The sequence below is a fragment of the Anoplopoma fimbria genome, chromosome 12, assembly GCF_027596085.1.
Source record: "Anoplopoma fimbria isolate UVic2021 breed Golden Eagle Sablefish chromosome 12, Afim_UVic_2022, whole genome shotgun sequence".
Lineage (NCBI taxonomy): Eukaryota > Metazoa > Chordata > Actinopteri > Perciformes > Anoplopomatidae > Anoplopoma > Anoplopoma fimbria.
This window is the reverse complement of record NC_072460.1, coordinates 22,840,943-22,863,092: the sequence shown is the minus strand read 5'-3', so window position 1 is coordinate 22,863,092 and position 22,150 is coordinate 22,840,943. Positions and strand designations below refer to the sequence as shown.

At 42.1% G+C, this 22,150-nt stretch overlaps 2 protein-coding genes across 3 annotated transcripts in view; both read right to left on the bottom strand.

The window, feature by feature from the left end:
- The window catches only part of fgd (faciogenital dysplasia), a 57,214-nt gene extending 45,782 nt beyond the window's left edge, over positions 1–11,432 (bottom strand). Inside the window, exon 1 of the mRNA XM_054609761.1 lies at positions 10,994–11,432. Coding sequence (XP_054465736.1) covers positions 10,994–11,015 — 22 coding nt within the window. The 5' untranslated portion in view covers positions 11,016–11,432. The remainder of the gene's footprint in view (positions 1–10,993) is intronic.
- Positions 11,433–16,418: 4,986 nt separating this feature from the next.
- Positions 16,419–22,150, bottom strand: part of LOC129100193 (protein bicaudal D homolog 2-like) — a 44,925-nt gene continuing 39,193 nt past the window's right edge. Inside the window, exons 11-12 of one of the 2 annotated variants that reach the window (XM_054609763.1) lie at positions 21,739–21,982; positions 16,419–18,683 (exon numbers count right to left, since the gene is read on the bottom strand). In XM_054609763.1, the coding sequence (XP_054465738.1) occupies positions 18,681–18,683; positions 21,739–21,982 (247 nt within the window). In that variant the 3' untranslated portion in view covers positions 16,419–18,680. Of the gene's footprint in view, positions 21,983–22,150 lie in introns of both variants that reach the window. The other variant, XM_054609762.1, reaches the window with a different exon arrangement.

Genomic DNA, 22,150 nt, shown 5'->3' with positions numbered 1-22,150 from the left:
GTATGTGTGTGTGTCCTGACTTAATGAGACTCATCACTCAACTCCGAAGAGCTGCAAAGTGAAAGATGACAGTTTAACAACCGACAATACATGCATTTCATATTTCAAGGATGTTTTTGGAAAGGAGCAATTTAGCTTCCGGCATTGGGAATCAGCTGACATGCACACACACACACAGGGACACACACACACACACACATTCACTAAAAAAACACAGATGCTGAGCAGCCTGAGGCAGTTTGTTGTTTTATTACATTTTGACCCTCCGTGATCAATGTAAATCTAATGAAGTGCTTGTTAGTGAATGAGGGGCCTCGACAAGAAAAACGCTGAAAGCCTGAAATAACTGTTTGAGGAAGACTCAGCGGGCCACTGCAGGAACAGGATCCATCTGTGTGGATGTAGCTCTCATCTCCTCATTAGACGCTGGGTGTTATGACTGTCCTGTGATGAGAGCTGTGGATCGCGCAAGGCATGCTGGGAGAGGGTGGCGCGGCACGGTGGCTGCAGAAGCTCACAAGTTCAAATCCCCGGGTGGCTGTTCGAAAACAAAGGGAGGATCTAGCACCTTAACATCAGGAGGGAAGAAAACTGTCAAAAGCGAAACGTCTGCATCGTTTTCCCTGCAGCCAGTAAAGCGGTAAGTCCAGCTCTCACTCCCATGAAATGCTGCTATCTTCTTTCACAAAGTCATTAAAGAGACAGAGCAGTACAGCAAGATTAATCGCTGACGGGCAGAGCGGACTATAACGGGGGAGAAAATGGAGAGGAGACAGGCCTGCTGTTGCCAGGGGTGACCTTCAGCGTGAATCACCTCGATGTCACCCAAAAAATGAGAGCGGCTCGTCCGTGGAGCAAAGGGGAGAGCGGTAATGATAAGATAAGATAAGATAAGATAAGATAAGATAATCCTTTATTAGTCCCGCAGCGGGGAAATTTGCAGGCTTACAACAGCGTAGAGTAAAGTGCACACAAGAGACATAGTAGAAGAAGACAAGATAAAAAATAAAAAATAAAAATAAAAAATAAAAAAAAAATAAAACAGTAGAAAAAACAACAATAACTGAAATATTATATTTACAGACAGAGAAAAAAACAAAACTATTTTAACTATTTTAACTTTTTTAACTATTATTGCACAGTGTAATGTGTAATGTATTGCACAGAGTTTTTTTTTTTAACAAAAAATTTAAAGGAAAAAGCTCACAGGTGAGCAGGAGCTGCTGTAAGAGGCAGCCACTCGCGCGGCGCCATTTTACACTGATGACTGACCTGATCACACAAAACTAGAAAATAAAAACGTTACTCTTCAGCAGCTGCAGCCAAAGACCTTTAAGAATATAAAGGTTTAAAGAGGAACCAGCGGCTCCCAACATTTTTGGCTTGTGACCCCTTAAAATAAAGCAAACCTTCATCGCTGGTTGCATATCTCAAATTTTGACCATTTTCAACCAAAGGGCAAGTTATGTATAAGAAATAATGTTCTTCTGCTTTCTTATATTGTGATCATCTTGACCCCTAAGATTGGGAACCACTGCTTTAAACTACTGTAAGAAAACTTTAGTGATTATTTGCTAAATTCCACAAAGAGAAGAAGGTCATAGTCTCCCGTCTCTTATTTCATCTGCTGGTTGTGAATAGAGAACTTAACAGGAATAACATTACAGTGCCATCTAGTGGTTCAATAACTGTTGCACACGCAGCATAGAACTAGTGCAGTACAGAGATTGTTTTTGGAAGACATGAGCAATAAAATAATTGTTTGTGACATAATAAAAAAATCATAATTCTATAAATAAACAACAGAGGTTGAGAGAAAGAGAAGGACAAGCTGTTTCTTGCTTTATATCATGAGTCAGCACTTTATTTTATGAGGAAAAAAAAAAGAAAGATAGTGACTGGTTGCTCAAAGCAGCCGGGGTAAAGATAAATCTGCAGTCGATATGAATCATAACACAAAGCTTTTCCACTGACCGCAGCATCTCTCCTCATCAAAACAACTAATTATGGTTAATTAATACCAAACGCTTACACAAGCACAAAAAACAAAGCACTCACAGCAGTGACGATGTGATGAATCGTGACCATGAAACGCATGCATTCAATACAGAGCGGCTGCAAACAACACAGCTTTCACTCTCTGGCAAAGCCTGGTAATGTAATAAATGAGAGCCCTGTTTATAAAAGGAGTTAATCTGTGTCAGGCTAAGACTGGTGGTGGTGGTGGGGGCGGCGTTGGGGGGAAGAGGAGAATAAAGAGAAGGAAAGTTTCCTGCTGACCGGCCAAGACTCTGTGTGTGTCTGTGAGTGTGTAACCCACCGTGAAAAAAGGATTTAAAAGATTGTCCGATTTATTCCGTAACAGTTATACAAGGTCTAGGGGAGGAAGAGGAAGCGGGAGAGACAATGGTTAATGACAACAGAAGGGCAGAGCAGAGGGGAGTGCTGGGGGAGGGATGGGGGAGGGAGGGCACCCAGGGGAGAGAGCATGGAGGACTCAGCACAGACCGCCTTTGTCGGCCTGCAATCAGCCAGACTAGGAAGACATTTACGACATGGTTTACAGCTCCATCAGGTGAGTGGATGTGGTAGGAGGAGTGTGTGTGTGTGTGTGTGTGTGTGTGTGGCTAAATTTAGCTGTAAGACATCCAGAATGTAAAAGTCTAAAAGGGACGAACACAACAGAGCAAAGGAAGTGTAAGATAAGATAATCCTTTATTAGTCCCGCAGCGGGGAAATTTGCAGCCGTGCACATTACTGCTGACCATCTTCCGCAGCATATCATATCAGGTTTTTAGATTGATTCCCCTCCTTTCAGGAAGCCACTGGTTTCATATCACAGTCGGATGGAAATCTAGTTTTGGATATTTGAGACGGGTAATTGATTTAATTGTCAGAGTTGTATCGTCAGCGTGTGGGAAGGAAGCTGCAAGCAGGGCCTGTTTTAATAAAATCATTGTTGGATGTTCTGACATTTACAGTAATCTGTTACTGCAACCATGTTATATAAAATATAACCATATAACCAGTTCACTGTCCTTTTAAACCTACTTCAGTGTTTGCTTATTGGTGAATGTTGGGTCTCAACAATATGAAAAAAATCTTCACAATCACAAGATAAGTCATTTCATATCTCGTTGACGATATATATCATGACGTAGTATGTTTCTTTTGCAGTTTAATAAAGATTAAGAAATATGCACATGGTAAAGCCTATTTTGTACTCAGTTGTGTATTAAATAATTGACAAATTAATTAAATCAATGAATTAAGAACTTTAGTACAACAGATTCAAGTGAATTATGGGGGAGAAAATGTAATAAACATATCTATATTTAGACTGTTTGTTAATCGCAATGAACTGAGTGGTAATGTAAAGTGTGATGTAAAAACAAAACCACAATCTTCAAATGAAACTCATGAGAAGAAGATTTAGTATCATTCATCAATTTCGACAAAGTAATTCTAAACATTGTGTATCAGGATATATGATTTCATCACGATATTATTCTATTCACGACAATAAATGATCATATTTGAGTTATTGCAGAGCCTATTTCATAATTATAATAATTATAATAATTATAATTAAGCCTTTATTAGTCCCACAATAGGGAAATTACAATTCTCTGCATTTAACCCATCCCGGAGGAGCAGTGGGCTGCTAAGAAGCGCCCGGTGGGGGTTAGGTGTCTCGCTCAAGGACACCTCGACATGTTGACTGTAGAGGGGTTCGAACCACCAACCTTGTGGTTATGGGACGAGCGTTCATACTGAACTTCTCAGCAGCTGACTCTCAAATCTCAAAAGGCACTCACATTGGCAGTTTCTCTAACAAGTGCTGAACAGAATGACACAAACAATAATGTGACCTTGTCAAAGAAATAATAAGCTGACTGTCTGGAAGATTTTAATACAGAGAAATCAATGGAAACCGATTGCTGCCTGGAAGATAATAAATAATACATGTTAAAAAATCCTATATAATGTACTTTGGGAAATGGTCGACACTAGAGCCAGATCATTACTGGATTTTGAAAGCTTGTATCAATCGACAAACTGCATGACAAGGCCAAAACCATCAATGCAGAAGTACATCTCTTAGTTATTTCTGAATATATGAACTGTAGATTTCAGCAAAATCCTCCTGCATGCAGGAGAAAATAGTGTATTTACATCAGCAGGACAGTGTATGTGGAACTGACTTACCATGAACTAAGAAAGGTGCACTCAGTAGATTGCAGGTCACTGCCAGGTGTGTCTTCAACGACCACTGTTGTATGTGTGATTGAATGAATACAACCAACAATTGGCTGACCACCTGTCTAGACACCAATGAGATGTAAAGGCGTCTTAAAACACACTCCATTCAAACTCAGAAACAAGCAGGCAATCAGCTTGAACTCGTTGTACAAGACATTTCATACAATCTTGAAAAGATCTAAATGAAATTCACCAAGCTGTCTGCCAACGTAGCAGTGGCTGAGAGGTGGAGAGGCTCAGCAGTGTGTGTACTGTTAGTTCCGATAGCTAATAGCCAAACACACCGGACACTGTTATCCCTGTACTGTGGCTGCAGAGTAGCCAACAAAATGCAGTTTGCTGCAGGCGAATGCAAGATTAGCCGTGGACAGACCCGGAGGTGCACAATCACTCACTCACTCACGGACGCATCCTTCCGGCAGAGATAACTTCAGTGTTCATGATAATGTCAGCCAGTACAATGGTGTGGCTCACTGATGTTTTTAATAGTTTTTGGACATCAACAAAGGTCTATGGCTCAGATAAATAAACTATATTAGAATATTACCACATTCAGGCCTTTTGTGTCGCCATTAAAGCTGTAAACCTGAATGCCATTTAACATAGAGGTGACTTCCACTTTGCTCCTCCTCCCTTCCTCCTCCTCCTCTTCCTCCCTGCCTCCCCCCTTCCCAGATCCCTCCCTTGCCTCACCCCAGTGTGTACAGGAAGCCCTGATTCCAGAGAGCCTCCTCTTCTGATGATCAGAGAGGAAAAACACAATGCCTTCAGTGTGCTAGGAAGGAGCTCTACTCATAAAATGCACACACACACAAAAAGGAGAGAAAAAGAATGGAACATGCTTTTACTATTAAGGCTCTCTGATTTTTTATTTTTTCTTTCCATATGACTTTCCCAGGAAAAAAATCCCCCTCATCAGGGTAGGTCCGATCCAGACAGACAGCAGACTGGAGAAGAGACGCAGATATACAGACGAACCCAGAAAACTGTGGAGAAATTGACCTTTCCCCTCCTCTGACTGTCACACAAACAAAAGACTTTAAGGCTTCTGAACTCTCTCTCTGTCCCCTTTATCACATTTCAAAGCTAAAATTGCTGATTTCAGATAATACCGTCCATTTTTAGACCGGAATCAGTTACCGTGCCAGTGAGCACTCCCGCTCTAACTTAAAAGTCCTCCAGACCGGCATCTGGTTCACATACAGCTCGCTCTATCTCGAGGACCGGGACGAGATTAATTTTAGTCTCCGGGGTAAAGCTCAACATCCAACATGTCAGTCCTTTATTGGGTGACACACGAGTGATTCTGTTCACTTCTAGAAGGCCTCAGCAGTTGGTACCATTTAGGAAAAGTAGGTCACTTCCGCCTTCTCTGTGTGTGTGTGTGTGTGTGTGTGTGTGTGTGTGTGTGTGTGTGTGTGTGTGTGTGTGTGTGTGTGTGTGTGTGTGTGTGTGTGTGTGTGTGTGTGTGTGTGTGTGTCAGCCAGACCGGACTACAAGCCAAGAGACCTCCAGTATAAACACATTGTGCAGGAAGGAGTGCTGCTCCTGAACAGAAACATCCCAATACCAAACAATACTTGGCTCATAACCTCTGCTGTCACACTCCAGCACACCCTTATTAATCTGTTAAAACACTAGTTGGTGTGAACTGCTCGCGTCGCTTCTGATGTATATCATTTCACAACACCCCTTCATTGAGCTCGGCCCTAAAAACTGCTTTGTCTGAGGCAAATTAGCCCTCTGTTGAAAGATGTTGTTTATAAGGGCTTCAAACACTACTACTATAATGCAAAGCAACTGTGTCTGCTATGAATTGTGTTTTTTATTAATATTTTGAGTGTTTATGAAGTGGAAATAAATAAAAATAAAATGTATATCCTCATATTACAGTTGCTACAAACCTTGCTGGACGGGACCAGCTGGCAACTTAAGGTTCTGAAAAGTGAAACCATTGTGGAAGTGTCTTAAACGTGTATTATCTTTAATGACCAGCAGGGGGCGACTATTCTGGCTGCAAAAGAAAGTCTGTTTCTATAGAAGTCTATGAAAAAATGACCCTACTCCTCAGTTGATTTATAACCTAAGTAAATATTGTAAACATAAATGTATGGTCTCAATCTCTAGTTTAGTGTCTTCTTCAATACAGCATGATGTTCATTAAGTAAATTATGGTCCATTTAGAGTCAAATAGACCAAAAAGCAGAGTATGCTTTAGGCCGTTGCTCCTTAAAGTGTGTTTTCAGCTCATAAAAGGAATTTTGGTCTACCCTCTCATGTCACTTCTGGTTCCAAAATAACAATAATGCTGAACTTGAGGCTTCAAAACCGTAGTTCACACACCAATGTGTGAAGTCACAGTGACAACATCCACTTCTTATACACAGTCTATGGTCTGGACACTAAAACAATAATAAATCCTGGACCCTAGGATAATTAAAGGTAGATTAAAACAAAAACAACCAAAACTGTATTAATCTTTTTTTGACTTCCGGCCTCAGGTCAAAAAGGTAACAGAAACCACTGTTATATATATAGGCCACTTCCCACTAAAGAGAACAGATAGGTGTGGTGACCTACACGTCATAGTGATGATATTCTTTTTAATTACCAATAGTACATAATAACAATCGCATATTAATGTAGCAACAATTGTACAGCACAGTTCAAAGACATACCTCTGAAAGCTGCAAATGACTCAGCAACCTGTTAAAAAGGAGTGCCATAAATGAGCTGCTACTGAGGGAGCTACATCAAAACAAACCAGTTTATAATCCCGCTTACTGTGTCAAGTCCTCATACAAATGTTTACAAGTGTAGTTTTCTGGGCCACACCAGTCTATTAAAGGTAAACTGTTGAATGTGTAAAGCGTCTTTCTAGCTTTCCGACCACTCAAGGTGCTTTACACTATGTCAACATTCACACACTGATGGCACGACCTTCAGGAGCAATTTAGGGTTCAGTGTCAAAGGACTGCAGACCGGAGGAGCCGGATCAAAACGACAGAAGACGACCCGCTCTACCTCCGAGATACCGCCGCAAAAACCTAATAAAGTACTGTCTTATCTAGTGCAAAGATAGACATGCAGACATTTAACACAAACACTCCAACAACTTGGTATGATAACAGACATTTAACATGTATTTGAGAGCTCAAGCAAAGACTTTAAGAGGGGACACCTTCAGGACATGAAGTAAAGAAAATAAAGAAAGAACTTCCAGATAAATGGCCTGACAGAAAATTGGTCAATCAAATCAGAGGCCCCCTTTTCATTCACATATCACAGTCACCCACACACATACAACTACACACACACACACACACACACACACACACACACACACACACTGCAGTCTCAGCCGAAGCCTTTGCAACAGCAGGACCCACACATGACCACCATTAGGAAAATCAATGTGACAGTCAGGCAGGCTGGGAGAGAGCCTGAAGCTTCTGAATGGGCCTTGACCCGAGTCATGCCGTCTCACACACTCACTCACACACTCACTCACACACACTCACACACATATATACGTGTTATCAGAATGACACAGAGGGAGAAATGTCGGGGATGTTAAGAGATTGGTTCCTACAGGAATACAGTTTTTCGGCTGACTGGTCTGTTGGTCACCTTATGAACTTGACTTAGAAACACTTTAGCCGTTGTGAGCACTGTGACTCCGCTGTCTGCAACGCTGACGGAGCAGAACGGACTAGTTCATCATATAATTGCTTTTATTCTGAGAAAGAGATTAAAATATCGATATCAATCTCATAGATGTGTTTCGTATAGAGCTGGAGTTGGGACTCGTTTAGGCTAGCTTAGCATAAAGGCTCGAAGCAGTGGGAAACAGCTATCATGGCTCTGATCATAGTTTTAAAAAATCCACCTTAAAACCTCTAAAGTCGTCTAAATAATGTGTTGTATCTTGTGTGTTTAAACCATACATAAACACGTGAAAAAAGACCATTTGTGATTTCAAGTAGAGGTATTTGTTGACGCGTTTAGTTGGGAAACAAAAATAGCAATACTGTATTTCACAAATTCATTGATATTCATTACATTTTGAATACTTTCTCAAGAAATATTGAGATTGTATTCATCCAACACATGATAAGACACTACAGTTCTTAAAGATTTAAACAAAAAACATGGGAATTTAGGGAAATGTAACAGAATCTGGAGAAAACTAAAACAGATTACAGAGTCGTATTTAATATTAGAGAGAATGCACGTCGAGTGGAAAACGTGCGTCTCCTATCACCACCACATTTACTCCTTAGGTGGACAAGAAAAAAACTAGGATCATGCTCACAATCAAAACCCTGTCTAATGATTTGGATTCAACTTTCTCCAGATATCGTTCCACCTGGACGATTGGGATCGACCTTCAGAAATCACAGATCAGCTGCTGTTTCTCACCAATGCCATCTGTTAGCATGGGGCAGCACAGATCTGAATTTCACGGACAAATCCCGTATTTCCGTTCTCATCAACTGACCGATGGAATGGACCGACGACTTGGCTGTCAACAACAGTTCATAAAAGTGCGGGGGAAGCAACAGAGCTTCAGGTCATCAGAGCTAAAAAAGAAAATAATAAGTGGGAACAAGAGGAGCTGGATGATATTCTCACCCTCCTCCTCTCCGACTCCCGTGTGCTGTGTTTATCTAACACAGAGGGGAGATGTTTACATTGGCTTGGTTAAACACAGACCGACCCAATAGCTTTTGTTAATAATAAATAACCTAAACAGCCAGCCGGGACGTCCAATGCTGGAGCATCTAGCTGCCAAAAAACGTGGACCACCGCTGTCCTGCGTCCTGTGCGAAGGGGAAGAAGACGTTCACCGACTCCGGATGGCGAGACTGAAGCCTGTCAGAAAAGGTTTGCGGAGTTGGAAACCAGTCTGAGGAATGACATCCACCCCACCGCCGCAGTTTGTTTGTGATGTGGTTCATCGGAATAGATTCTCCGATGATTTGATGCGAGCAGCCTCATAAACCCTTTTCACCCTCCCATGGTAAACACCAAAACAAGCCTTAGAGGAGAGAGCACACGGGCTGGTTCGGGTTCCCATGTGGAAGGAATAGAGTTGAGGGGAAACGCTCATTAATAATGAGAAGTATTTCATTTGTGTGTGTGTGTGTGTGTGTGTGTGTGTGTGGGTGTGGGGGTGGAGGGGGTTAAAGGCAGGCAGAGAGATTGATTTGGGACAGTGTGGGAGAGAAAGAGGCAACTGCATAAAAAAGAGCAAGGCCTTTGGAATGAGAGAGGGTGTGTGTGTGTGTGTGTGTGTGTGTGTGTGTGTGTGTGTGTGTGTGTGTGTGTGTGTGTGTGTGTGTGTGTGTGTGTGTGTGTGTGAGAAACGGTGCACTGCTGGACTGCCGGAAAAAAAGAGAGCCAGCCAGGAGGACGGCAGATCGATTCCTCCCCCGAGCCTCACAACAAACACACACTTTTTTTTCTCTCTCTCTGCATAGCTCACCTCTGCTGCAGCCTGATATCATCCCATCAGCACTTCATCTCTATCACTCCCCCCCCTCTTCTTTGTCTGCATGCTAGCACTTTCTTTCCGAGGCCTCCGTGAGAGATCTTGAGATTTAGCTGAATTTTTTTTGGTTCTAAAAAGGAGTTGGGTTCTCACAGTAACTCATTCTGGTTAGCTGATAGGGAATAGAGAGGCCACATGCTTCAGATCTCCAGACCGGGAGAAACACAACACACCACCGCGGTGAGCAACGATCCGGACCACGGGGGATAATAATGCACAGAACATTTACAAAGAAAGAGGAGAAGAAGAAAAACAAAAGCTCCCCTCCTTTTTTGTGATTGTGGCGTTATAGGAAGTGTGATTAAGAGATGCATCTCTCTCACCACAATCAGAAATATTTGCAAGTAGTGCAGAAAAGAGAACCACACACACACACACACACACACACACACACACACACACACACACACACACACACACACACACACACACACACACCTCCTAAATCGCAGAGCAGCCCTCCTACCTGTCCTCCCAGACAGACGGACAGACAGAGAGACTCACATCTCTAATCTCACCAGCTCTGCTTTCAAAAACACACACACACACACTCTGTCTCCTCCAAACAGATCCCATTCCACACAGGGACAAGGTGGCTGTTTGGAGACACACACACACACACACACACACACACACACACACACACACACACACACACACACACACACACACACACACAGTAGTAAGGAGGATGAATGACTCCTATTCTAATAATCAAATTATCATTCTCATTGTTGTATTTCAGGTCACATATAATACCATACAGATGTTTATGAAGTGTTAATATTACAGTGTGTGTGTGTGTGTGTGTGTGTGTGTGTGTGTGAGAGAGAGGCGGGCCTGCGTCAGATTCTTCTCTCATGGTTTGGCACGGTTTGGCTCCTATATTCTCGCCGTGTCAGCTCCAATAAAGTAGTCCCAAAACCCAGTCTTTAGGTTGTGTTCTTTGGGTTCTGATGCGGTTCAGGCCTGCAGCTGCCCCCGGTGACAGCTGGGGGAAGCATTTCGGAATGCAAACCCCTGTGCGTAATGCAAGGACGTTTGGCCATTTGGAAACAACTTCAGAAAACCATGGAAGTTTTTTGTTTTTTTGGGTTTTTTCCTTTTTTTTACAGAAGACAGTGAAAAGAAGTGACCCGCCTTTAATAATAATAATAATGAGAAGGATCCACTCACCAGTAGCTGAAACCCCCTGCATCCTGCACAAAGTCCCTCTGCGCTCCTTTCTCTGCTGATTCCGTCCTTTTCAGGGAGAAACTGGCTCCAGAGTCTACTGGAGGAGGAAGAGGAGGAAGAGGAGGAGGAGGAGGAGGAGGGGGAGACTAAACTCAGAGGAGCGTCTCCACTTCAGATCCCCTTTTTCCTGTTCGCCGATAAAGCAGAACAAATGAAAAATAAAAAAAGCGCACTAAGGGAACTTCATGGTTTCCCTAAAAGACGCGCAAGACTCTCCCCGGGTCATTGTGCGTGTGTGTGTGTGTGTGTGCGTGTGTGTGTGTGTGTGTGTGTGTGTGTGTGTGTGTGTGTGTGTGCAGAATGAGAGCGCTGTAGTCCTCCATGTAGTCCTTTCTCCTCCATGTAGTCCTTTCTCCTCCCTCTGCTGAAACACAACTCGCTCCTCTGAGTCTGAGTCTGAGCTGGAAAAGGAAAAAAGGAAATGCGCGCTCCCGGGGCTAGGCGCGGGCACGACAGCCTCATTCATTGATTGAGAATGTTAGAATAAAAAGATTGGAAATAACCATTTGTATCCTTTAACACACTGTAATGATTACAGTCTAAATGCTTTTTAATGCAACTTTTTTAAAGTTTTCTATCTTTTAAGTGATATTTGCATTTTTTTTTTTAAAGTCATGACATGCCCATCGGCACAGAGGCATGACATGGGTCATCACGTGGAGTCATGTAAAGGATGAGGTCTATTTCAAGAGATAGCTCTTCTTTGAAAAATCCCCACAGCTGCCTATTAGTGTGGAAGAAAAAAAAAAAGAAGAAAAAACGAGCCTGGAACTGGAATTCTAACTGGCACTGTATGTTTCCATGTCACTGCTCAGGCTCTCTCCTGATCTTTTAATTGATTATCTCGAGTCTCCAGCCAGCTGAATGGATGCAGTCAGCTGCCTCTGTGAATCAATGTGCATAAAATGTAGTTTATGTTTCTTGAGTATTGTCTCGTTTATGCAAAGTTCAAAGTCTGCTAGTAAAAGGATGCTATACTATTTAAAAGAAATGTCTTTACTCTATGCTGCTGTAAGCCTGCAAATTTCCCCGCTGCGGGACTAATAAAGGATTATCTTATCTTATCTTATCTCTTCACCTTTAAAGGTCAGCTGACTTTACAACTCTCTGGTTTGCAGATGTGGCATGTAACTGAGTACATTTACTCAAGTACAGTTTTGAGCCACTACTTATTTGAGTTTTATGCTACTTTATACACTACATATCAGATTCAGATATTTTACTTTTCTACTCCACTACATTTATCAGCTATAGTTAGGCCACTACTTTAATTTTCAGGTTACATTAAAAACACATGATACGTTTATCAAATAGGCTGCATTGTTAAAGATAATAAAAGTTGTTCCCAATCGTGTTGCCTTGTGAATCATCACAGAAACACAGTGTCTAGTTGGTGCCCTTTTCTGCCAAAAAAGTGATTCCCCCTCCAATTTCTTGGATGGTTTCATTTAAATAGCTGCGTGAGGCCCAAAGAGATATTTCACTAAAAACTACAAGATTAAAGAAAAGTCCAAAACATTAAAAGAAATGTGTGTAGCAGGTTTTTAGTCTTATTTCCAACTCTCATTAATTATCTCATGACACCCTTTAGGACCGCCTCCTCCTCACTCAGCTACAACAGTAAGATGATATGCATTGATGCATCCGTCTAATAATATCATATTTAATAATATATCAGTCCATTGTCTTCAGAATACTCTGATAACAACACACTCAGAGGTAGAGCGACTTCTTTCTCTGCTCAGGGAGACATTACATTCAGAAGGTTAAAGGCAGCTCCTTTAAGTTGAGTTTTGCTGATGATGCATCTTTTACATAAGAAAGAAACTTTTGAATGCAGAACTTTTAATACATTTTTTGTGTACTTACTTCCCCACAAGTAAAGTTATACTGCTTGAAAGTGTATTTTCCTCATTTATGTGAGAAATGTTTAATAAATCTCCAGGAGACCAGCTGTGTGGCCTCCACCCCTCTTAACAACTCTCTGTGTCTCTCTATATCTGTCCCCCCTCAACCCCACCCCGACCTTTTGGAAACACACGTCGACTCATCCACGCATCATTAACCCCTTTTGTGCCCCGGCGCTGTTGCTGCACGCTTTCCACCCCGCCTCGGATCAACACAGACAACAGCCGGGTCTCTAATGATAATGCCTCTCTGTCTGGCTGCTCGCCAGGCGATAGGGCCCTTCATTGACCTGTTCCTCCTCTCTAATAAGCCGCATCTATAAATCACCTCTTCCCCCTCATTTATACCGGCTCACTGACTGCACGCTAATTGCATCATTTTTGCAAAACATGACTCCCTTTTTTGCAGACACAAGCAAATGCAAGAACAGAAAACACATTCCCTCTTTTTGCTTTAACTTTTTCTTTCTCTCCTCTCTTTGGTGAAAAATTGTGAACATGTCATTGCAGAGTCTGAGAGGCCAATGTTTTGTGGATGACTGAACTCGTGTTTTAAATAGACCAAGGGCCCCCCTGTTAGTGCCTCCGAGTTCATGGAGCTGCCTGTCTGGGGTGCATGCTGGTCCACAGAAAGCAGAACACACTAAACTGCTCCCCCCCCTGGGTTACATCCTCTCCTCCGCTTCCCTGGGGGGTTCCTCCACTCGCTGCCACAGAACAGAGTGAAACAACAGTATTCACAGAGAGAGAGAGAGAGAGAGAGAGGAGATGGGGAAGGGGAAAAGGCGAGAGACGGGGAGTAGGATATGACAAAAAACACAATTAGGATTAACAGGGAGAGGAAATTGAGCAGCAGATGAGCTGAAGGAAAGGTGTGAAAGCCGACACGGATAAGTGTGAGATGAGAGATACTCATCTACAACTTTCATGGTGTAAAAGCCCCAATCATACACTCTAGTCTGGGGTGTCAGTCTATATTCATTCACTCTATTTCTTCAGGTGCAAATTGAAGCCTCATACTGATTCAATCAACACCTCATCTGTCATCCGATACTAGAGCAACCTGCCTTTCTGAGACCACACCAAGGGTTCGGTGGAGTTAGTGCATGAGTCACAGTTAGGGAGGAAAAGCTTCACACACACCCTGAGTCCTCCAGTGTCAGGACTGAGGAATGTTTTAATGCATCAACGAAGGCTGAGCTCACAGTCCACGCGTCACTAATTTGTTAACAATTTTATGCTCCGGTAGAGCTGTGTGGAAAAATGTGTGTGTATCGCTGCGTGTGTTCAAAAAGCAAAACATCCATGTGAGGAGTGTGTGGCGATCAGCTGATCGGCAGCTCTCTGTCCCTGCAGGCTCCCCGTGGATCCATCACATGACAGAGTGGGATGATGCAGCTAAATGAGACTCTTTGTGCAAACACAAGCTCCATGTTTGCACGGTAAGGCCAGACCTTAAAGTAACTTTTAATGATTTCAGGCCGCTCATCAAGATGTCAACAACTGTATTATAGGGACCTCAAGTGGTGAAACTTAATAGTGCAACAGCTGTGATTCGAAACAGCTGCTCTGCTGTAACAACCCCACCACCTCCCTCCACCCTCCACCCATCCATCCACAGCACCTGCGTATTAATAGAGCAGGACTGATGCCATGGAGTGAATCCCACTGACCCATATTTCCAGAGTGGGGAGGATATTAGAGGAGACTGGCACCAACAAAGGCTCCACTGTTGCTACGGTGATGTCATCAGTGACCTGACCTCTGCCTGCTGGCTCTCATTAATACTCTGCCGTTCAATTTCAATCAAAAGAGAGAGGCATGTGGTTAATGGCAGCAACTGGTTTCACTGTACAGAATCAAAGCGATGTGTGGGTGTCACGATAATTATTGTAGTTGATTCCAGGTTGTTGTAGTTCTGAGAGGAGTAGCAGCGGTTAATGGTGTCGCTGTTAAGAAGTAGGAAGTGGTAGAGTGCAAGATTTCTCGTTAATGTGTTTATTTTATTGTCTTCGAGGCAGCTTTATTATTAAAAAATGTTATTGATAAAAAAAATAACCCTGATGACCCAACCATGTCTGCATTGCATTGTGGGAAGTGTAGTATCCAGCTTTTTTGGAGCTTGACCCACGCAAGGGACTAAAAGTTAATACATCTTAGCCTCTCGCTGCTTTAATTTGAATTTTCTTTTTTTAATTTGTCACTTGACGTTTTTTTGTTTTGACTTTTTTGTGTTTACAGTTTTTATTGTTTTATAGGTTTATTTTTTAAGAATTATTATTCTTCTGGCACTTTGTGAACTACATTTGACAAGGTCCAACTTGTGCCATTTAGCTGTTAAAGCTCAGTCAAGATGATATTCATTTTGTTTGGTTTAACTTAACTTTCTCTAGTAAATCTCTCTTTGTTGGATGGTGGAATCGGAAAACACCTCCGCCATCAACTTTTGGATTTAGGGTAGCTGTGTCTGGCCAATTTCTGTTATAAATTATAAGGGCAACTAAAAAAACATCAAAACAAAAATAAATAATTTGGTAAAAAAAAATGCAGATTTTTGGTATTTTATTTATCACACTAACCAATAAACTAACCTTTAACCAACCAGAGTCAGTTGCAACACATGAAAGTCACATGTTGCAACTGATAATTCAAAAAAGATAGCAAAAGGTACTTGAGACATGTTTAAAACATTCAGCTTTTGCCACTCAAGTGAATTTGGACTCAAACCTACAGAAAAATAAAGAATCAAGACTATTCCAGGATACCTTGTATGAAAACATGTAACAGTAAATGTACCTTTGTGGGATATTCTAATATTTCATCCTTTGTTATAGAAGTCTAACCCTCTGCTTCCCGTTGCTATCTTCATTAAGAGAAATGAACACATTTAAAATGACTTGTATTTGCACCAGAACATCCCACCACACTCCCAAAAGTCCAAGAATTCATCCAACATTTAAAAGTTGAAATAACTTATTTGAATAAATCATGGGTTTGTTTTTGAAAGAGTCCAACAGCGTTTCTCCTCCATTGTAAACTCACTGTTGCATTAATTGTGCAGAGTTTCGGCCTCCAGGGTCCGGACAGGAAGTGCTGGGTGCAACAGAGGTCATAAGAAAACTGGCTCCGATCAGTGCGTGGGCGTATCTCCAGGGAAGGAAAGGAAAAGAGATGGGAAATGGAGGGAGGCCGAGGAGGGAGCTGGGTTTAAGTGAGACAGCAGAGAGAGAGAGAGCGAGAGAGAGGAGTGGGGGTAGATGGTAGAAATGTTTTTGTGCATTGTGTGAAATGTGATCATGTCCTGGAGCCGCTCAGACAGCTGGGAAGTTCCCCGGCCCCTGGCGTCCAGCTGGGAACACTCTGAGGAGCCACCAGGCCTGCAGACCATTCACTCTACGGTTAACCCTTCATCTGCTGTAGGAGCTATAAATAACAACACACACGGCTTGGAACTGAAGTCACATTTATTGTTTTTTAGCCAGTATGACTACCTTTACACAGACGTCCCGCCTCTCTAGTAGAAAACAACCAAAACACTTTCATAGGATTAGTTCAGCAGTAATACATCAGACTTAAATTGTCTTATTTTGTTTTTTTCATTTTTTTTAAAACCCTGATAAAGTTTACATGTTTGTTTTCAATTCTGTGTAAAGGTTTCCATGACTGGGAAACATGCATATGACATTGAGCTGTTATCAATATGCCACTAATCATAATGCACATTATTGATAAGAATACAGTACTGCATGACAATTCAAATAAATACCAACGTACAGGTGAAGTCGTTATTTCATATAAAGATATCAAACTCTCATTATGGATCAATACTGAAAACACAATATGACAATATAAAGTTTGCACAGCTAATTGTATTATCACAATGCTATGGCTTCCAGCAAACAGAAAACTTTTTTTTTCCTTTTCTTCAATATGTAAAACTTTATCTCAATTGCACTTTTTATTTCCTCGCTTCCCGTCCATATTGGTAACTTTAACGCCTCAACAAACAAGCATTGGCTGTAATGGCACTATTCAAGCTTGTTGATGCTTATTTTGTTTTCTGTTTCCTGAAAACATAATGCTCAAAGATGATGTAAAAAATAAAATAAAAATCAATATAATAAAAAAAAAACAAAAAAAAAACTCAAAATTGGACAAAAAGAAAGAGAAAATGCGCTCCCTGCACATTTTTTCCAACAATACTATTGATATCACATTACCTTCACCAAACAAAGCTAGAGATGCGTAGATGTTTCCAATAATACACCAATCTACTCCCATACATTAGAGATGTTTGGAGCATTTTGTTCAACAACAGGAGGCCAAAAGGGATTTCATTTGGTTCCCAAAGTTTGATAAAAAAAACAACCTTTTTCTTAGTACCCCTGAATTTATTGAGTGGGATCACTGACCTGCAGAATTCAACACAATTTCACTTTTTATTGAGCTAATTTTAAAAACTATCATCTAACTCATGCAGACGGGGAAATTCCCTTTTTGCACTTATTGCTGCTCACAGTCATTTTGAACCCTAAGTCCTCACCTCTTTAAAAAAAAAAAAAGAAGAAGGGTAAACATAAAATCCTAGTCTAAGATTCTCCCTTGAAACAATGAAAGGCACTACTGGTCAGAAACGAAGAACTAAACAAACCCAAAAACAAATCCCCCTCCTCAAATACATCTTTCTCAGTGACGGTTTGTCTTCTTTCTCGAGTCTCGATTTCTTTTTCAACCTAAACGGTGCACCAAGATTTGGCACGATAAACGAAGAGAGAATGAAACAATTCCAATTTGGAATTTAATTGTCGCACTTTGCAGAGAATTCTGGCGGTCAGTGATCCCGTTTCAGCCCTCGGTAAGAAGTGAGGAAAAAAAGCATATCATACCACTCAAATCTTTTTCCCCCGAAACACGACTTACCTATTTGACTCAGAGCGTTTGTCAAGTTTCATTGTGTTATTTCGAACTATTCCTAGGAATAATAAATACATGAAAAAACCCCAGAATTTGATCACCCTGGATTTTTTTTTTTGTTATAGAACATGGCAGTAGAACAAACACAAAAGAAAAAACCAATAGCTTAACATATGATGTAACAAAACAATTTAAAACATGATTATTGAATGAATAAAATCTTGAGGATAAAGTCATAATAGCAGGTCTGTGGTTTGTGGAGCCTTTAGAGTAAATGGTTTGTTATTATAAGTTCAGATGATTCAGGAGGACGTAATATTCCTATAGTCTTATAACCTATGCTGAATAACTCACAAACCATAGTACTACCACGCTTTCCTACAGGTTAATTATAGTCTGTAATAATCCTATATAATGAAAGTGCACAGATTAAAAAATAAAACAAATAAAATAAAAAACAAAACAAAAGATGATCCAGACCCCGTGTCCCCTGGCTTCTCATTGGAGGGTTTAGATCAGCCAATCAGAAACGCACATTTAATGCTCATTGAAAAACTGTTCAATTAGTTCATTGGACTTGTGAGAAATTGGCTTCCAGCAGCAGCAGCAGCACGCAAAAGTGTCGTTCTAACAGCCATCACTTTTTTAAAAAAGTAGGTCACTTTATACGAATGAAAATCAGTGTTTTTGTTTAGCATTTTTGTCCAAATAGCCTATTAATGCTAACTTTTTTTCCCGTTGAACTCAATCAGCAGTGAGAATGGACCTTGTGTTGGCACTTCGTCGTCCACGCGGAATTACTGTATTTACTGCAAAAATGAAGAAACAAACAAATGATCAGCGTTAGCGTTATTCGTCATTTTAGAGCAACATGGCGGCTGAGTTGACGAGACGGAGACCCAAGTTAGTCAAAGCAACTGATGCCAACAGTCCTGCAGGTGCAGTTAGGAAACCAATGACTCACGAGTACCATGACCTTTTAGAGCTGAAGCCTTGTCCCACCACCCAGGGTCAAAAAAAAGAGTTCCTTTAAACGAGCCATGCAAGTTAATGGAGAATGGGGTTTGACATGCAGGCTAACTGTAAATCAGAAACTGGATGCATCATGTGGTCAAAAACTTAAAATGTGACGTGGGAGGAGCCTGCAATCAGAGGTAGGAGGAGCTTTATAGGTGGCATGCTGCTAAGACAGCAGATGAGCCAGACATCGATTTCAAACTAGACGGAGCGACGTGGGAATTTTATCTTTATAAAAAGGAGACGGGGGTCCATCTACCGCTCAGTGGTTCCACAGAGCCTCTACAAGGGGAAGGGTTAGGGGCTCAGCTAATTTGAATCAAAGTCCTCTGGTCGTATGAGCAACCAGTTTTCAGTTTCTTTTTATTCTTCCTCAGAAAAATCACCAGAGTTTCTCCCTGGATTCATTTTTTTTTCTCCGTCTTTCTCCACCAGCATGTTCGGCTTCCTTATCTCCTCTCTATGAAGCCGGTTAACAACGTGAGAAGTTCTCCCTCCTCTACTCCACCAGCGCAAACCGATATAAAGAACGCATCACACGTGTAAGTTAAGTGAATCTCAAACTTAAGAGTGATCGACCTCTAAAAGGAGGCGTGTACGATAGCCTCGTCTCTATGCTGTGCACGTGCACGGTGGCTTTACGGATGCACGCTCAAGCAGGGTTGACTCCATTTTATAATTAAGCTCCCTCTCTCTACATTCGAGAGGAAAGGAATACTGTAGTAGGATCCTGCAAGATTATAACCTGAACATGATCGTATTAAGAATATAGATTTTTAATATATAGCATAGTGGTAGTAGAAAAACGCATAATTTGATCAACCTTGCAGGATCTCCTCATCAACCCTGCTTTCAGCATCATAAAGCTAAATGTGTCTATGATCCACAAGCAGTACATGGATTTATCAAAACACAAGCCCCACTTACAGTTTTTTTTTTCCTATTTGCGTAATGCTAGCTTGCAAGGGTTTAAAGCTATTGTGAATACAAAAACATTACCTCACTCGCTCTTTAAAAAATAAAAGACCCTCCATTTGCAAAAGGTTAAAACCATAATACACACATGAGGGCCCTTCACGTAAACGCTGATATACACACACACACACAGGCAAATATCTGGAACGCGGAAAATATTCAGAGGGCAACTTCCCCCAGAATTCCTTGTTCTAGTTAAAGGGTGAGTGGTGATTCTGGGGAATCTAAAAAAGGAGGAGAGGTCGTTTAGGCGACAAGACACAGATTAGAGACATGAGGAAGCGTTTTTAGAAACGTTTACCGCACAGAAATCGTTTTTAGAGCTCCGAGTGAGCTCCCAAAACTAGAGGAAGGAGACGGAAGATGTGTGTGTGTGTGTGTGTGTGTGGGGGGGGGTTCTCAAGTTGAGACACAAAGACAGGGCTTTACATCAACAGATAGATAAATATATCAAGCGTTTGGGTCGACAGGCACTTTTGCCGATTTTTCGTTTTTGCAGATTTTTATTTATTGTGCACGTGTTGGTGCCGTTATTTGATTTGTGCTCTTCTAGGATTCACTCCGCATTTTAAAAAATCGTCTTAGAATCAAAAACTATATTGTATATCTCTGTTCACAGTAAATCGTAATATCCATTTATTTATTTTTTTTAAACAGAAGTCGGAACCTGAGGCACCTGTGCTGAAGTGCACTTAATTTAGGTGTGGAGATTGATTGGACCAAACGTTTTCTTTCTCTCGGATCATATGGCTCTGAAAGAATCCATCGTAACATACCGGGTCACATGGACTAGCCCTCCTGCGTTTCACCAGACACCAAATAACTCCTCTTTTTACAATGTAGAGCCCTGTAGTACAAGAGTTCATGCGTCCTGTACCACATACCTGACAACATAAAAACAGTTAAAAAAATAGCTCATGAGCGTTTGTTCAGCTGCAAAGCCATGCGATCCTACTGACCCTATTGTATTGGTGTGCTAGCGTCACAGCTTTAAAATAATCCTGAAATAAACACCTGTGGTCACAGGTGCTCCTTTTCTGCCCAAAGCAATTCCATTATAAAACCAGTAGCCAACCCACTGTTGAATTTATGTGTAGAATCACACTGTGCTCCCCTTACAAGAAAGCAAGAGGGAGATTGCATATTTTTTTTTAGTTTCTGTCTCTTTCAAAGTACCTTGTTCTTTGACCTGATTTAGACAGTGGGCTGCTGGATGCAGGTCAGTCCTGGGGGGGCCAGGACGGAGGAGGAGAGAGAAGAGGGGCGTTTATTAAAGGAGCACCAATGCCGACAGACACAAAACCGTCAGATCGACATCTTTACAAGTCCCGATCCCCGCAATGTGTTACTCTTACCAGGCAATACACTCAGGAAGGGGGGAGGGGCCAGAACAAACAAGCACAAAAGCTGCCACCTGTTAGGTACAGCACTATGACAGAGGAAAGAATAGACACGCCATTGTACCCACAAAACCCCCCAATATAACCGGGGCCCCTATAATCCACATGCCATATATGTCTACTACAGTCCAAACGTCTAGTGCACACTGTACACACATCTGCATTCCCCTAAGCGTTTACACGAGCACACATGAGCAGCCGGTTAGTCACACAGCAGTCCCTAGAGGAGCGCAGGGAGCTAAGCGAGCGAGTGGGGCTCTTTAACACTAAGGCAGGGAGGGGTTTGACCCCCGAGGGCCTCCCCCCTCCCCTCTGTACACAGCAGTCCCTTGCGGACTTCCCGGCCGCCTCAGTCACAGTAGATCTTGTACTTCTCGCTGCAAAAAGCCGGCGGGCCTCCCAGAATGCCGTTGGGCATGGCGTTGTTGAGCTCCGGGCGGCCAGAGCCAGAGCAGGTGAGACTCTGACTTACGTGGGGGTGGAGGTGGGGGAGGGCGGAGGCGCCGCTGGTGGCCTTGCTGCGGGCCTTGACCCGGCCGCCAGTGCCCCCCCGGCGGGTCTGCTCGTGGTCGAACTCCAGGTCCTCCAGGCGCTGAGTCAGGGCCAGTTTCTGCTGGATGGCCATCCGGAGGAGCGAGTTGAGGGTCTTCTTCTCGTCCTCGGCTGCGGCCAGCTGCCTCTGCATGGCGTCCAGCTGGGTGACATACTCGTCACACCTGCAGGAGACAGAAAGAGAGAAAACTGTGAAGGCGGGAACATATCTTTTCATTTTGAGCTGGAAGAGAAGAATATCAGCTCAAGTTTTTATACCACTAGTACTTTTCTGTGTCCTACCACAAGGGGGCAACCACAGTGGTAATAATACCAATAAGACTTTTGCCTCA